The 17,628-nt window shown below is 46.4% G+C and overlaps 1 protein-coding gene across 7 annotated transcripts in view; it reads left to right on the top strand.

The window, feature by feature from the left end:
* Nucleotides 1-17,628, top strand: part of LOC144151427 (SEC14-like protein 2) — a 273,494-nt gene that overhangs the window by 243,210 nt on the left and 12,656 nt on the right. For all 7 annotated transcript variants that reach the window (XM_077682473.1, XM_077682472.1, XM_077682475.1 and 4 more), the window contains 8 exons: nucleotides 2,412-2,455; nucleotides 3,663-3,725; nucleotides 5,732-5,825; nucleotides 8,149-8,243; nucleotides 8,663-8,741; nucleotides 11,597-11,677; nucleotides 12,328-12,414; nucleotides 13,333-13,439. In XM_077682473.1, the coding sequence (XP_077538599.1) occupies nucleotides 2,412-2,455; nucleotides 3,663-3,725; nucleotides 5,732-5,825; nucleotides 8,149-8,243; nucleotides 8,663-8,741; nucleotides 11,597-11,677; nucleotides 12,328-12,414; nucleotides 13,333-13,439 (650 nt within the window). The remainder of the gene's footprint in view (nucleotides 1-2,411; nucleotides 2,456-3,662; nucleotides 3,726-5,731; nucleotides 5,826-8,148; nucleotides 8,244-8,662; nucleotides 8,742-11,596; nucleotides 11,678-12,327; nucleotides 12,415-13,332; nucleotides 13,440-17,628) is intronic.

Raw genomic sequence — 17,628 nt, 5'->3', positions numbered from 1 at the left:
GCCCTGACGTCACATTTGTGAAGCCGAGTGCCGCCATGACTTGAGCCCACTGAGCCCAGCACTCTATCCCATCATCCTTTGCTGTCTCCGGTTTGATTTGACTAACATGGCGTCGCCCTGCCCTCCCGCTTCGAAGCGAAAACAACTTCGTCGCTAATTCCTCGGTGCGATGTCATGTTCTAAGCGGTTGATTTCGCTTTCAGTTTGCCCATTCTAACCCTCACCCAAAGTTCCAATCGAAAAACGGCCTTCGTTTTTGAGATAGAAGGACGATTTTTCAGCTCTTAAGCCTGGCAAAGTAGCGTTTGTCGTCGTCATAGCAACAAGCTCGCGGGATGGCGAACGCAGACGACGAGAGCATTGTTTGGGGTCGTACAGCACTGCGGTCTTTGCGCGCTACGTCTCAGCAGCGATAAATTTCAATTCAACTGATAACAAAGAAACACAAAGTGTGCAAAGAACGAACTGTGGCTCTCGTCAACGCCGAGCGAAGCCAATTTCTAGGGGCATTTTGCTGTTTTAGAAGGTGGGGAGTTCCCAGCAGATATAGTTTTCGAAACATGTATACAAAAGAAAATAATGTACGTGTACATCATAATATACTATTGCTTGGTGCACTTCAGTCTGTTCGCGAATCGACCCTCAAAACATAATGGCTTTCCCTGGTGAGCTGTGAGCCATTAAGGGCACGCACTCGTGTTTTGTTTTATTAAAGCGAAGACTGCTATGTCTCGCGATGCCGTATGTCGCGTCGAAAACACACTGCAGGAAAGCCTACTTTTTCTGACAATGATTATTGTGGGTGAAGTGAAAGAAAAGGTCGCATCCCTTGGTCGGAATCGAATCTCGGTCCCTCGCGTTATGAAAACCACGTCTATGCGATTGCGCCATCTGACACGGCTGAAGCAGTTTGAATTTGAAGAGGGGTGCGTGGACGTCTAAAATTAGACAGAAAAATGGCAGCATCTCCACTCCTTGGATGATGGCTAGGGTGCGGAGTACGGGGACTCGAAATGACATCCAAGTTGCGCCCCGAGTGACATCCGATTTGCGCCCCGACCGTAATTCGATTTGAGCCCTGAGTTGCACCTTGAAATGAAACTGCAATTCACGGCTCAAATCAAATTTCGCTTGATTTTCGCTTGATGGTGGTGTGCGCACGGATGGACGCGGATGAACATTGGGAGGTCCTAAGGTACTCCGCACCGTTACAGGCGAGGGAGTAAGCCGTTTGACTCTCGTTTCTAACTCACGGTCGTAGCCAAACGGGTAAGACGACTGCCACTAACTCGAACCCTGCTGGTGCCTGTGTGATTTTTCGCTATTGTAAATGCTATACGCACGGACGCGGACAGACATTGTGCGGTCCTAAGGTACTCCGCACCTAAAATCATGTACCCCTCAGTCTAACGACGACATTAACTGCACACGCTCCCAAATTTTTATAATATCACGGGGGCGACGACCGATCGGCGCGTTAGTGCCTTGTGATGGCGTCCAACGGCGAAATATGTGGCAGTGCGCGCACTTGCATAAAGCCCTTCCCTTTGTGAGCATCGTCTCCTACGCTGTTTTCTTAAGAGCATTATCACCCATGTCATGGTATTGGCGTGACCTTGTTTACAAGAAACAGGGGTTATTTTAGGCCCACGCGCATCTTCAATGGGCCTCTGAAAATGTTTCTCTCGTATCACTTGCCCGGCACTTTCATCAGGAATTTTTGCGCTGCTTAGCTACTTTTGGCGGATAGGTAGCCGCTTTCGCCGATAACAGAAGTACGAGGTGTGTTGCTCTGAGGAGAAAAGCGTAGCAGACGACACTCATACAGCAGGTAGGGTTGTGCGCATGCGCGTACTCTCGCCTATTTCGCCGCTGGACACCCGATAAAGCGCTGACACCCCGATCGGTTGTCGCCCCTGTGATATTAATTTGAGAAGGTGTACGCGAAAATCAAAAGGCGAAGGGTCAAAGTCACAGCCGCTGCGATCCAAAGTCCGAACTTCACGCGAATCAAAGTCAAAGCTCAACGTGCCAAACCATCTGCGAGTCAAATTCCATGAACAATTGGTCTCACAAGTCACAGGTTACTGTCGGAGTTTTCGTACCGAATTGTATGGCTCTGTCCGCTGTCACACTGCAGCTTATATTCTGAAAACAGCAAATTAGTGCAAAAACTGATATCTTGATGGAGAGTTTTCAAAGGAAAATTAGAATTCACTTTTCAGTTCTCGTTTCTCCCCACAGCCGTTATGTCCTGCGCGGAACATAGTTCCTCAGTCTTCACTGCATGAGTGTTTTCGTTGTATTTTTGCTTACTGCAATGACGTGTTGTATCGCAACACGTTTACGATTACAGGATTCCTATTGAAAAGAACTGAAGAAGCTCCTGTATTAATTTGTTTTCCTTGCAGCGAGAAAGTTCGAGCTCAATGAAGCGGAGAAGATGCTGCGCGAGGTGAGGGATCCTTAATTAAAGGAGCCGACCTTTCATAGAACCACAGACTTAAAGTATACCTTTTGGGGGAGACGTTCGTTTTGCACTTGGACATAAATAGGCTGATGATGATCGTGATGATGAAATTGAGATCTGCTTGCTCGCAGGGTAAGTGCCATCGAGGGTTTCAGTGGGTCATATGCTTCAGTGGGTCATATGTTGCTTTTAAATGACGCTGTGTCTCGAGTGCCGTGCGACGTCACTATAAGCCCTCCACTGAAGTGGCGTTCGTTCACGTTATCTTGCGTAATGATGCGTCTGGCAATACTTCGCAATGACAAAAGTTTTAGGGTGCAGCCCTTTGGCGGCCATCTCTGGGCTGAGCCGCGTCGTCGTCGTAACCGAGTGACCGATGGCAAGAATACCGAATGAACGATGTCAAGACCGAATAGTGAAAGAAAGCAAAGGAGGAGAGTGTCGCGAAATTCTGGGGGGAGGGCGGTTCACCGTGGTGCCGCGAGGGCTCCCCGAAAATGTGCGGTGGGGGAGGGGGGGGGGGGGCAGTATGCTGTGCCCGCACGAGACGCTCGTCTGCGCGACGATGGCGACAACGTGAGAGGGGCGTGCGCGTGACGATGGTGTGCGTTCCGTGCCTAAGACGCGGTCCCTTCCTGAAACGCACTTCGCGCCGCCGACGCAGCTGTCGAGAGAACCGACGAGTGAGTGCTGCCTCAGCGCACTGCTGCTGCGCCCAAATATCGCATTAGAGAGCATCGTAATCGCCAGACAATTTTTTAGGGCGCAGCGCTTTGGCGGCCGTCTCTGGGCTGAGCCGGTTGTCGGCTAGGATCACAAAGCTAAGACGACCCCGCTGCACGATTATGCAAGGCATTCTATACGACATCACCACAGCCTTAAATCTAGAAATGCCGCCGGGAATCGTACGGCACTCAAGCCACGGCTGCAGGGCTGAGCTAGAATTTCGTCGGGCGGCATTCTACACGCTACGTTTAACTCATCGGCACCCCTGTGCGTGCATGTGTGTGCGCCTATGCGAGCGTATACTGCGTTTGCGTGGACGTTTGTGCGTGTGTGAGTGCGCCCGTGCCACCTTATGCGCCCTCTCGGTCACTCCTCACAAGTTAGATCGGGCAGCCTGATTTCTGGTTGGCCACTACGGTTGGACACAGGGCTGGACACTGCGCTTACAGATTTGATTTCTGTGCAGCACATCGCCTGGCGAAAAAAGCACAAAGTGGACACCATACTGGAGGACTATCAAATACCCGAGGTTCGTACGCATGCACGCGTTACAAGCAGTGGCGCATTTTACCCTCACGTAGGGGTTAAATAAACTGAGACCAATTCAATACGCACTCAGGGTATATTACCAACTTTTTACAGCTAATAGCTGCCAATGTGGGACTTCTGGGCTGATCACTATGGGTTAACGCAACTGGCGCTTTCTTTTCGTGGTGGCAATGAAAGGAACTACGAGGTTTGAGAGCAGCAGCTGCTTATTAGCTCGTGCTGTGACTCTGGCGCGGTTCTCCTAGGAACGGCACAATGAGTAAATGGGAACTTGAAGCATTTCCTTAGCTCGTCATGGGCCACTGCAGGGACGAATTTATGACCTGCGGTCAAGACTACCCAGGGACGTGGGGCTCCGTGCCGCTTACTATCGCCATCCCAAGTTGTAGGACTGCTATTTAAGGCTTTGATTCCTTGGGCGACGTACTGATCGGCCCGAGTCGTCCCAAGCGACATGACGGGGCAGAAATTGATGCAAATCGGCGTGGTGTGGTTCAAAGCAGTAAAAAAAAAAAAAATGTCACGATCCGGATCCAATGCGACTACGAAGGAGCTCGAAAGCTTTTGTTGTGCGTTTCCTACGCAATAGGGCATTTTTATTCGTAATAATTTAGGAGTCCGTATCGTAAAAAGAAAGATTGCCTGTATTGTCTATTTAATCGCTCAAGGTAATTAATTCCGCGAAGGTGAGCATCAAGTGGCATTCAATGGAGAAGTGGATAAATTTGGTCTCCTACCTGGATGCATCGGGACTCGTCCCTGCACTCCGCATCCTGACCCACGAAATAGGGACCAAAGACTGTGGTCGAAACTCTAGTACACTTTCTTATTTTTTTGCTCTCCTGGGATTGATTATTATTATTATTATCTTGTAGCCTTTCCCTTTCTTGCCTCTCCTACCCGTCTAGCTGACGTCGCCTACCACCTCTCCACACCGGCAGGCGTTCCGGTGTCCACCTCTAGGTGTGACAAACTACGCCTGCAGGTGGACCTTTCTTAGCATTTTCTTATCAACAAATTCATTCATTAATTCATAAATTTATACGAGGTTACTTAACCCCAAACCAGGTTTTATTTTTTTTTCTCAAGTTTACTTCAGTGCTATGGGGCACCAACAGGAATGAGCACGTACACACAGAAAAAAAGAGAACAATAAAAATGGCAAGTACGCACATATCCAATACTGTCGAGACACGTAGAAAATACGCTTCAGGGATAGTGTTGTCGGTATCTCTCCTTTCGTTTCTTTTTTTTTTTCTCGTGCAGTCCACTTCGATTAATCTGACGGCAGCCAAGATGCATGATCTGTGAAGTTCAGCGCAGGGCGAATACTGAAATGCGAGCCAAAGACGCATGCAAATAAACCTGAAATAAATTACGCCTGCACGCGGTGATAGTATCCTGATTTTGGCTTTGCAGTACATGTCTAAAAACATGCAAAATGTTTCTGCTCGAAGTTTTTTTTAACTGCTCTGTTATACAAGGCCCCACTTGAAAACGTCGCTGGTGCCCCGACGTGACCATCGTCCCCTACGAGTTGCCCTTTGTCACTGCGCCCCAACACTATCCGAACATGCTTGCCTATAAGTCAACTTTCTCCAATCTTCCAATGTTTAAAAAAAGCCTCGCTACGTAAAAGCGGACGAAGTCTTTTCTACGCGAACCACGGAAGTAGAAGGCACCCGCTTTCCTGGAAAACATTTATGGCCGCTGAATCACGAGCCGCCGAAAAAGGCCAGTTGGGCGCTTTCTACGATCCGCGCTCCGAGGTTCAAGCAAACAAATCTAGGAAACAATTACGATGGCGCTCAATAACGTTTTCGGTGGATGCTAATAGGTAAGAAACAATAATAAAGGCAGGTGTGGGCGTTTACGGGAATGCGAAGTAAACTTGTAGCGTAATTTTTTGACTCGATCGCATTTACGTTAAAAGGGTCAGATATTTTTCAAGCGCTCTTCTTTCCCTACATCGGATTTCCTACGCAGATCTTCCGAAAGTACTTCCCGGGTGGTGCCGTGGAGTGCTGTACAGACAACCGGCCAGTGGTCATCTCACCAGTCGGGCAGGCTGATTTCAAAGGTAAGAGTGAAGCGCAATTACTACGAGGTCTGAACCCGAACCACCATGGAAAAGTCGGAAGGCATGTAATTTCAGCTATGGGTTTGAGCTGTAGCGCTATCTGTGTGTGTTGGCGGTATTTTTGTTCAATATAAGGACAAGAGTGAGCCAAATATGTGCTATCATTACAAACTGGAAAGACATTTGCTTCAGAACTTCTTTCGAAAAGAAAAGATATCCTCTACGGTTTGGCATCAGCAGTACTTCAACATTAAGTTCCATTTCTCCTCTGCTATTTGACTGTCAAAGGCTGAGGGTTGCTACTGCTGCTAGCGTTCCAGTCGCGTGTTGACCTCCATATGGCAAGGTTCGTGTATGAACAGGGTGAAAATAAAAGCAAATTGTGTGGTCTATTTGTGGACCTGGGTTTCAAAGTTTTCATCAGGTAAATTCTCATCGATTTCTTGCCTGGAAATCTTAGCGGCAGCACAGGTAATATAAATCACGCCGGAGGGTGCATCCGTTTTACATCAGAGTTTCATGCATTAATAGATATGGCAAAAAAAGGTAATTTAGGTAGCCTGGGTAGTTTTCTCAGTGCTGCGCCCAGAAGGAGAATTGGCAGATCTCACTTCCCGCCTGTCATGGTCTATAGGTTTAACTCTCTTGCACATGCGTTTATATTTCTTAGAGATGAATGAGGAGACATCTTCCGTTCTCCACCCACCCCGGTATAACGAAGGGGCTGTGCCAATTCAAAAACTTTCCCACTTCTACACAACATGCCGTAATGAAGTTCTGACATTCTTGTTCTGTCCTTATCGCTGAGAATAATCATGGCACTTTATCCAGAAAGAGTTTTAATGCATCAGCAAAGCTTAACGTTGCACAAATTCTGCATGTTGAAGTACCCTACAGGGAGCGATCTAATCTAATCTCCTCCGGGAAAGAAACATATCCTGCGCCGAAACACATCAGCACGGCGTAACTGCCGGCTGCGCCTGGCCCGTTTGAGCTCAGTGGGTGATAAGACTGCCGTCGTTTCACAGCTCTCGCATTCGTGTTTCAGGAGTACGGTACGCGTAGCGCATTTACGGGTCTGTTGGTTGTAGTTTTCTTTCTTTCAATACGAGCTATACATTAAATGGGATGTGTTCATATGGGCCCAGAAAGGGCCCAAGAGACACACAATGGTCATTAGTATAAAGATGTATCTCCTTCTGGAGTAATCCCATGGCGGCGTATTTTGATTACACCATGATGGGTGATCCCGAACACCTACGTAGGTTCAGTTCCGCAATGGTTACAGGTTACCAACATCTATTTGTATAGCGTGTCTAGGCTTTGATGCAACACCAGCCATGGTAACGCTTTCTACGAATTCCGCACTCGAAATATTCTGCTTGCACAATGTTGGGCAGTTTAAACTTCTTGTAGACTTTGTTGTCTAAGAAGATGTATTTCCAGAAAATCCAGGTCCTCATATGTCAGGCACCTATTCAGGGGCAAAGAATATTTCCTTTGAATGAGGCATAATCAAAGTAACGTTTGGTAGCGCAGCCGACGGCACACGCGGTACGGAATATATGTCGCACAGCACAGTTACGAGGCTTCTACATTGATAAATATTTGTGCGAAGTTGTTTACACTTGGATGCGCCTACGCCTGTTCATCATCATCATCATCATCATCATATCTACGCCCACTGCAGGGCAAAGGCCTCTCCCATTATTCTCCAATTACCTCGGCCCTGTGCACACTGTGACCAATTTATCCCCGCAAACTTCTTGATCTCATCTGCCCATCTAACTTTCTGCCGCCCTCTGCAGCGCTTGCCTTCTCTAGGGATCCACTCTGTTACCCTTAATGACCAGCGGTTATCTTGCCTTCGCATTACATGCCCTGCCCACGTCCATTTCTTTTTCTTAATCTCTACTAATATGTCCTTAAAACGCGTTTGTTCCCAGACCCACTCCGATCTCTTCTTGTCCCTTAATGTTACACCTATCATTTTCCGCTCCGTTGCACGCTGAGTCGTTCTCAATTTAAGTTGAACCCACTTAGTGAGCCTCCAGGTTTCTGCCCCGTAGGTGAGTACCGGTAAGATGCAGCTGTCATACACTTTCTTCTTTCTTCATACACCTGTTCAACGTGCTCCAAACCTGGCACGGGGATTCGGGCAAATGAAATAAAGCGGGTTTTTAAAGGCACGCTGCTCCTAAGATCAGAGCTGGGGTCGATTTTAGGGCTTTTCGTTGCGTGGCGAAGGGAACTAATAACGGAGCTAATTGTCTTGGGATTTCAGTCTGAGTAAGTTACTTTTCGTCCGATGCATGGCTTGCAGGTTTGCTGGAAGCGGCTCCCAAGGCCGACATGGTGCGGCACTGCATCTACCTGCTCGAGACCCTGGAGGACATGAAAAGGCGCCTTACGTTGCAGGTGAGCCATTTAGTGCGTATTTCCCATTATGCGTGTCCAACTGTATAGCGTACATTTCTGGCCTGGTAGAAGTCTAGAACTAATCGAACCCTTCACTTGTCATCTTCACTAAACCGTTCACTTACACCTCCGTGGGAAAAAATGCCAAGGCGCCAAGAATACACTTATACACTGCATGCTTCGCCCCTCCTCCGGTTTCACGTTAGTGGAGATGGCCCAGGATTTTTTTTTTGTTTCTTATTCCAGACTAGCTGCATATAGCGGCTACCCTTTCCGACATTAAAATATATGCTGAGAGCAACCAGTGGCAATCTAAGTCATTTGGCACGGTTTTACTAGCTTAGCTAGTATTGGTGGGCGAAAGAGATTTGAAGATGGTGCGTGGATAACTGCTACAAAAAAGCGGCCCGCCTCTGCAGCACAACAAGCGGATCGAGACCATGTACGTGGTGGTGGACATGGAAGCGTTCTCCTTCTGGCAGCTCTCATCGCTCGATGGTAAGCGACTGCGCAGCGGTCTTTAATTGGCTTACGCTTTTGTAACGCTTTGTTTCGATTTTAGTGGCGAAGCCCCTTAGGGGCTGGAACTGTTGGCGTCTCCTGTCGTCGTCGTAATCGTCGTCTCATGTGGTCACGGTACTAAAACAACGGAAAACTCGTTTACGCCTCGCGCTGGAACGTAACACATACTAAAAAAAACACACTGGTACACTCGTTTACGTTTCGCGCTAGAGAGCTGCGTGCTTCAAAGACAAGAGACGACTTTTACACCAAAGCTGTATACCTCTAGGCTCTACCCCCCAACGGTTTCATTTCCGTTGCCGAAAACACCAATGTGCCAAGAATACACTTACACACTGCATGCTTCGCCCCTCTCCAGGTTTCACGTTAGTGAAGATGGCTCGGGAGTTTCTTACTTTTTATTTTACATTTACCTTTCTCTATCAATATATTTGCCCCTAGCGATAAAAGAGTTGCGCTTTCTAATTAATTGCCAGCTCCTGACATAATAGTTGCGCATATTAAGTTTTACTGGAAGCATGATAAAAAGAGTACCGCTGAGAATAAAATTCATATTTTGTGATCACATTTCGTGTTCTGGCCAAAATTTGATGTTCTGGCCAAAGTAATCCTGTTTTCTTTTCCCAGGTTCATGTCGTAAGCCCACATTGTTTGTGGAGATGATAGTCGTTGTTTTTCACCGCGCTAATCGGCTGAACCAAACAGCTTAAATATAGTCTACATATAACCTAAAAGCCATTGATTGATTAAATGTATTTATTTAATGAGGAGGCTGGTAGACCAGGAAGGGGGGGTGGGTGTAGAATGTGGATAAAGAAATTTAGGTTTAACGCATTAAAGCTGCAAATTGGCGACGAGGCCAGTTGTACAAAGGGCACCAGGTTCATTTATGCCCCCTGGACTTCTTTAACACGCGCCAAAATGAGATCAAGTGTTCCCGTAATGACATAAAGAAAACGTATGCTTTTCCTGGTGGGCACATGCCTACAAAAAAGAAAAAAAAACGCCCCTCTCTACAAGGTTCCACGCGGCATCGATGATTTCAGAGCTGTACGCCGGTGTTTAGTTTTTTTTTTTTTTACTTACTCAATGCCATTTTCTGCGCGCTGGTAGGCGCACAGCTGGACAAACGCATAGAAACAACGAAGGATTCGCTTCGCTGCTCTGCAAAGCCAGCTGCACGGGTAACTATCACTCATAAAAGCCGGAGTTGAACCTGTGACGACCTGCCGTAAGTCGTCAATCTTACGGAGGCTGCTGACTGGTCGATATCCACTTCGCCTTTAGGCCGCTGCGCACACACGCGCGCTCCAAATAAATGCGCCTGATGGATGTACGCAGTTTTCGAGGACGGGGTTCCACTTTCCTGCAAGGCAGGAATTCAGGGACGAACTCTCTTTAGTCCTAGAGAAGAACACGTTTTTTTTTTGCCCATGGCAGTTCACAGAAATGAAGCAGATATGAGACAGACGCAACCATCGGCATTAAGCGAAACCTTTTATTTGACATTCCATTAAAATTGTGACCCCCCCCCCCCTCTTCCCCCCCAATGGGCTTACAAATTCTACAGCGTCGCAACACGCGCTTGACGAATACGTCAGCTTGGCCGTATAGAAGTTACTAAGGCATAATTTTGTGCGTGTGCAACCATGTGTAGGCTCGTTGCACCCGCAATGATCGGGTTACCGATTGATAAACCGACCAACTGACTCAAAACACTTGTGTGTTCGCCCACAATTTCTATTCAATTAATAAGCCTGTTGAAGCGAAGCTGTTAAAGCTGCGTTGGTCGGAATTTTCCGGGTCGTTCGTCTGCAGAATGCAATTTGCGGCAATGCCAACTTTCTTCGAAAAATCTTTAGCCCTGAATCTAATCTTGTACAGCCAAATTAAAGTTGACCATTCTCTTCACTGTAACATCGGGCCGAGTTTTGTTTACTTGTTATAATTAGTTCACAGTGGCGTTGAAAGCGTCTCGGAATTCCCGTCTGCTGTCATACACGGGCTTCTACGGCAGGCGGATGATTGGAGGAAACGGCTGCGTCTTATTGGGAAACAAATTATGAGGCGTTTGTCTCTTCAGACAACAAAACCACGAAGAAGTTTATCTAAGCGGGTATTATGTATAATCAGTCGAAGTTTTAATGCAAGCACATGAAGCCGCCGATCCTAAGCCATTCCAGAGGCATTATAAGGTTACCCCCCGCGGTGGCTCAGTGGCTAAGGCGTTGGGCTGAGCACGAGGTCGTGGGTTCGATTCCCGGCCGCGGCGGCCACTTTTCTGAAGGATGCGAAAAGCAAAAACGCCCGTGTGTACGAGATTTCGGCGCACGTTAAAGTTGCCCAGCTGGTCAAAATTAATCCGGAGCCCTCCACTACGGCGCATCCCATCGCCTGCGTTGCGTCAGCTCCTTAAACCCTACAACCAAATCAATCAATCAATCAAGCATTGTAAGGTTCGGCAAAGACAACATGAAGCCAGCATATCTATGTTGGCACTGTAGTCAGAACACTGTAGTCCTTCTAAATTTTATTAAGCTAATTAGCTCAGGATACAAATTCGAGAACGTAAGTTTTGTTTCTTGCACCCGTCTTGACTGCATTCGTAAACACGTTCGCAAATAAAGCGTTGTCGAATTAGTACTCAAAGTGTGCATTAGTCATTGTTTAAAAAACATTGTTATTGGTATTTTCGAAGCTTCGCCATCGAATGCTGTCGATGGATATCAATGTCCATGAATCCTTTTACTTCGCGTGAAGGATAGTTACGAAGAGGGGAGCGATTTGCGGCGTGCAGTGTTTCACCTGTGGTGTTCACGATATCTGCGCAGTGGTGTCCGCCTTAACCGAGATGATACGGTTGTACGAAGACAACTACCCCGAGGTCCTCCAAGAGGCGTTCGTTGTCAACGGTGAGCACATGTTTTTATGGTGGGTTGCCAGAGGGCGTCCTCGCTTGCATGCTCAGTCCCGGATCATTTTGTCCCCAGCTTTTCACATCCCTCCCCCAAGAGGACCGCGCACGCGCTAGAACCCGTGGCAACCGGCTTAGCGAACTCGGCGTCTGTAGCACGAACTCGGCGTCTGTGCTCCCCACTTCAGGCGGGGACGCACGGGAACTGTGAGTAGAAGAGCAGGCGAGAGATCACGCCACGATCGCTGGGAAGAGTATTCTCGAAGGCTGAGCTGGCCGATGCCGGGCGCTTCTCACGAGACACACGTTCACGTGCGCTCGCTTTTTTTCTTGGTATTTTGTTTCTGGTAAAGTTATATGGCGGAACTAAAATTTTAAACAGCTCTGCTGTTAAAAAAAATCGTTTCTTCTTTTCTTACTCGTTATAAGAACCTTCAAGCCTCCCTTTCGTATCAATATATTATCGGATCGACATATAACTCGACCGACTGACCCGATAATTTCCCCAGCCATAGAATAGACGGGAATGCTTCCAATAGCTGCTGCAGAAATCTGGTTCGGATGAATTGAGCAGTGCTTAGGAAATTCTATCACTTTTTTGTGTGCATTACATCTTAGTACCCCCTCCTCCCCTCTTCTTTTTTTCAGCGCCGAGCCTTTTCCCAATGTTATGGAACATCATCAAGCCCTTGCTGACTCAAAGGACGATAAACAAGATACACATTTTTGGGAAAGGTAATTTTTGCTATATGCTAAGGCGCATAATTGGGGCCGTGCTTAGAAGTGCAAATGAAATGAACACTCGTAAGCTGTTCGATTCCGGCTCTTCAAACCATAACTTCTTTTATCCCAAGATATTTTCCTCTAAAACTGCCAAGTTACCGTCACTGTTCCTTGATGAACAGGTGCTAGGAAGTGCTTCAATCGATACATTGATTTGATTGATTGTGGGGGTTTAACGCGCCGACGCAGCGCAGGCGATGAGGCGCGCCGTAGTGGAGGGCTCCGGATTAATTTTGACCACCTGGGGATCTTTATCGTGCGCCGAAATCTCGTACACACGGGCGTTTTTGCTTTTCGCCTCCATCAGAAAAGCGGCCGCCGCGGCCGGGAATCGAACCCGCGACCTCGTGCTCAGCAGCGCAACGCCTTAGCCACTGAGCCACCGCGGCGGGTGATACATTGATTTCATACGGAATTCCAGTGAAGACTCAAAGCCCATGAAAACAAAAATACTTTAGCAGCATTTTTTTTTTTCATTCCTGATTATTTTATTAGCGCCTCCAACAATTCTCTAATTTCCCAAACAAACTCGGATTCCAGTGGCAATTGTCCAAATGCTATAATGGTTTCTCGATTTTACGAAGTTCCTGATATAACAAAATATTTCGCCGGTGCCCGTGACTTTGTTAAATCGAGATTAAAAGGCTTCACTGTTACGCGATTTTTTTTTTTTCTATGCGGCTGGTCAACATAACCTTCCGCCCTCTTACAGAATACTATTAGACCACAGCGCAAGCATTGAGGACAAGGACGAAAATAAGGAAGATGAACAGTGTGCTGCTTGTTCGTCCTTTCACCTTTCGTCCTTGTCTCAAATGCTTTCGGTGTGGTGCAGCAGACGTCACAAACTTGCCCAAATATCTCTCGCAGAAGGTTGGCGGAAGCTGCTGGCAGAGCGCTTCGACCCGGACAGGCTACCTGCGCACTGGGGCGGCCGAATGACGGGCCCCGGTGGAGACGCCCGCTGCACCCACCTGGTACGAGAGCTCTTTTTTAAAGACGATAGTCTTTCTTGGCTACTTAAACACAGAAATTTTGGTCTGTCTGTATGTCTGTCTGTCTGTCTGTCTGTCCGTCGGTCTGTCTGTGACTCGATTCAGCCACCCGGCCAAAGTAAAACAATGCCTGCGCAATAGTCTTATATAGTTACAGCTAAATGTGCCCGCCTAAGTCTGGTGTAATGTTTATACTTGTCAATATTGTTGAAGAACAACAAGACAATACGCATATATAAGACAACAAATTAATACAAAAGTGATATTTGCAGTGTTCCTTTATAAAAAATCGTACATGTTTGATTTTGGCGAGATTAAATACTTCATCAACTGAAGAAAAAAATATCACTCCGCCGTCGCCTGCTGTCGCCCGTGCCATATAGCTACTGGCTGCATTTGAAGAAATAAAGTGGCAAGAGTTACGAAAGGTTCCACTAGATATGTTCCACGTTCTGCTTGCAACGCACGTGGAGTAGGGAAACGCGGTTCTATAAACGTTGAAGTAGGGCGCCTCGATTCACACGCGTCTTCGCCGTACAGCAGCGTTGGCATCGAGACACCCGGTTTAGAGCAGTGGAAAGCGGAAAATTTAAAATGATTTAAGCAAGCCTTTGGCGTCTTTACCTTGGGAGGAGCGCGACGCAAGAGGAACAACCTGAGAGGTGAGCGGGAAAGCGAAGGAAGGTTTTTACTTGACAAAAGTCGATAAAGACTATCGTATTTCGTCGACATTTGCAACGAAAGGAGCAGATACGCGGCCAATTTTTTTTTTTTTTTGAAAGTGAAGTTTATTTCATAAAATCAATACAATTATATTGGTATTGCCGCCTTCATGCTTCGCATTCTGCGCGTGTCGCACTGAGAAAGTAAACACTTTGACAACGACAGCTGCTAGTTGGAGATTGCACAAGTTTCGTGCAGGGCGTTGGGAGCGCCCTAAACAAACGGGGGCACTCTGAAAAAAACTTACGCTAAACTAGATGGGATTCGCATAGCGCACTAAGTAGCGATTGCTTAGAATTTAATAATGCTAAGATGATATTCGTGAAATATGTCTGGAGACCTTTTGATCACTTAGCTTGAAAGAGTGCAGCTATATCGCGTCTGAGTGTTGATAGTTTTCGACGAACAGGATGCCAGAACCAATGCGAAGAAGGTAGAGGGACCGCTGGAGAGAGAGAGAGAGAGAGAGAGAGAGAGAGAGAGAGAGAGAGAGAGAGAGAGAGAGAGAGAGAGAGAGAGAGAGAGAGAGAGAGATATATATATATATATATATATATATATATATATATATATATATATATATATATATATATATATATATATATATATATATAAATCTAGAGAAAGATAAACTCACAAAGCGCGCAGAAATAGTATAAGTAAAGAGTCGGATACACAGCAAGAACAATAACAAACAATGTTTACTTACGTAGCGGCAATGGGACTTGCCTTCATCAGAGTAAAGTTACATGATTATGGTAATCATGTAACTTTACTTCACTTTCTTTCTTTCTTTCCAAATTCTTAATCTGTTTCAATGATCTACCACATCCTCCCCTTTGCTTTCCGAGGTTTTTCTCGACTGCCAACCCTTATTTCTGTGTTATATATATATATATATATATATATATATATATATATATATATATATATATATATATATATATATATATATATATATATATATATATATATATATATATATATATATATATATATATATATATATATATATATATATATATATATATATATATATATATAGAGAGAGAGAGAGAGAGAGAGAGAGAGAGAGAGAGTAAACAAATCATGGCTGCTCACGTTACCACCTGAGAAAAATTAATCTGATGGGGCCCCCTCCACGTACGATGCTTCCTTCTGCTGTACTCATCGCAGCAACCTCAGCATTCCCACGAACGCGCCTTGAGTTGCTTCGAGTGGCTGCCATGTCACTCTCTCCTTGCCTGCGTCTTGGCATTACGAAGAGGGTGGCGTTTTTCTCCTGTAGCGCTTTCCAACCGACGGAACTTCGCCTCTCGAACACATTCCGAGCGAGCGCCGCGTTGTGTTTCGACAACCCCGCTTGCCCACGAAATCCGTGCTCTAGCCGTGGCTGCGTTCCCATGCCCACGTGACAAGGCTTCGAAAGCTACGTCATGAAAACTTCCCTTCTATGTCCTTCATCTGCGGGGCGTCGTGATTTAGCCAACCAATTCAGCTTGTCGAGCCTTAAAGGAGCCATGAAGACAAAATACAAGTTGGGTTTATTAGAAAGACTGCTTAGTCCCGATAACAATGATACCACTATCATTGCAACCTTCGAACAAATAACGGATATATTGAAGAAAACGTGTGAAGCAGTCGCGACCCCCTAGACAATTTCCCGCAACTTTTCTATGACGTCACGGAACCTTGTTTGTGCGATTGGCGGCCGCCTAACTGACCTGTCGCGACGACACATGACTGGACGTCTGTAATGGGGCCTCTAGTTCCATTTGACCGCATCACTTGAATGCTAACGTGCAGTTAACGCACTGAAAATCATGTTTTATTGTTGGCCCGTATGACGTCATTCGTGCTCATAACACGTCACTGTGGCGCAAAATTTGAAAGTTTTTAAATACTTTTTGCTTTTTTTTCGTTAAAAAACATCTTTTGTGGCTGTAATGGAGCTGAGGGATATAGTGAATCCTAGTTCTTTCAAATTAAACGAAGTTGTATTTTCTCTTCATGGCTCCTTTAAAGGGGGCAATCAAGGCCAAGTATTGTCCATTCAAAAGAATTCTCCGCCCCGATCAAAATGACACGAGTTTTATCTTGAACTTCAAACAAACAAAAATTGGGAACATTAAGGAAACCGGATGAAGGAGTTGTGACTCTCAAGCCACCTTCCCGCGACTTTTCTGTTAGGTCACAGAATCTTGTTTATGTGCTTAGCGGCTGCCGGACAAGCAATCGCCAATAAATATGAATGGGCAATTGTGGTGCGGCCTCTAATTTCGTGTGGTGGCATCACTTAAATGCTACCGAGCAGTTAACACAATGAAAACTGTGTTTGTATTGCTGGCCTCCCTTGCGTCGCTGCTGACGTCGTTTAGCGCGAAATTTTAGTCCTTTAACATTTATTGCGTTTTTTTTTAACTCTTTCCTTGGTGGAATTGCGCTCAGTTGTTACCGAAGGGTGGTTCTTTCATCATGAAAAAAAGGTTGTCTTTTTTGTCTGCATGCCCCTTTAAAGCGTGGTGGCTGCCAGCATGAGCTCTCGTCCCACCACCGCGAAATTACAGAAGTACTGAGGGCAGCGGGGCGAAAGATAGCGCAACCAGAGACGAATTATCGCCACGGGTTACTGACCCGAGAGATGGCACGCACCGACCCTGGGTACTTTGGCTTGGCGCTTCGGGGAGATATTATCCAGAGCAAAAGATTATGCTCGTATGGATAGTGGATTACGTAACGGGGAGATATGTCTCAGCAGTCCCCTCTACGAAAGTGAAACGAGGATGTCTCCGTGTCCGAACGTCGGCTGATACGCACAGTCATCAGAGAGCCGCTGTCATGGCAGATATGCAAGGCCGGCCTGTGAAGGGCAGCACTCGGTTTGCCACTATTTACAGAGCACTGCACTGTTTCAAATTTTCTTATGAAGATGCAAAGAACGGGATCTTCACGTTCCGGACAAGTTAATCAAGGAAGCAATCATGTAAAGGAAACGCATAGTACAGCTACGCCTGCTATGTTAATTAAATTAGTACAGACCGACGTAATTTGCACCTGACACAAAATGGGGTACGTCGCGTGCCCTTGGCGTAAGCACTAGCAGAGCACCTTCTATAAATGTTTGCAATGCTACACCGACCTTCTTGAAGCGAAAATAGCACTAAGAGAATTCAAAGACATGGGCTGGTCGTAAGCAATGTGAGAGCCGACTCCTTGGTCAGAGTTAGGATGGAGTCGACGTTCACCCGTTTGTCGTTTGATGATCCGGTCGATTGTATGACATAAAATACTTTTAAATGAGGATGGAATACGTGGGCACTGATGTCCATGGAGAGGGATATGAGATACTGCAATGAGATGACGATGTTGTGTCCGTGACGCTAACTCGACGGCCACTGTGTAAAGATTGTCGGCTAAAAAGTGTTCGGTCATAGTTAAACCTATAATG

This window comes from Haemaphysalis longicornis, unplaced genomic scaffold (assembly GCF_048455015.1).
Source record: "Haemaphysalis longicornis isolate Haplotype H1 unplaced genomic scaffold, Haemaphysalis longicornis Haplotype H1 scaffold_9, whole genome shotgun sequence".
NCBI classification, from domain to species: domain Eukaryota; kingdom Metazoa; phylum Arthropoda; class Arachnida; order Ixodida; family Ixodidae; genus Haemaphysalis; species Haemaphysalis longicornis.
The sequence above is the reverse complement of the archived record's forward strand: the minus strand, read 5'-3'. Positions and strand labels throughout refer to the sequence as shown.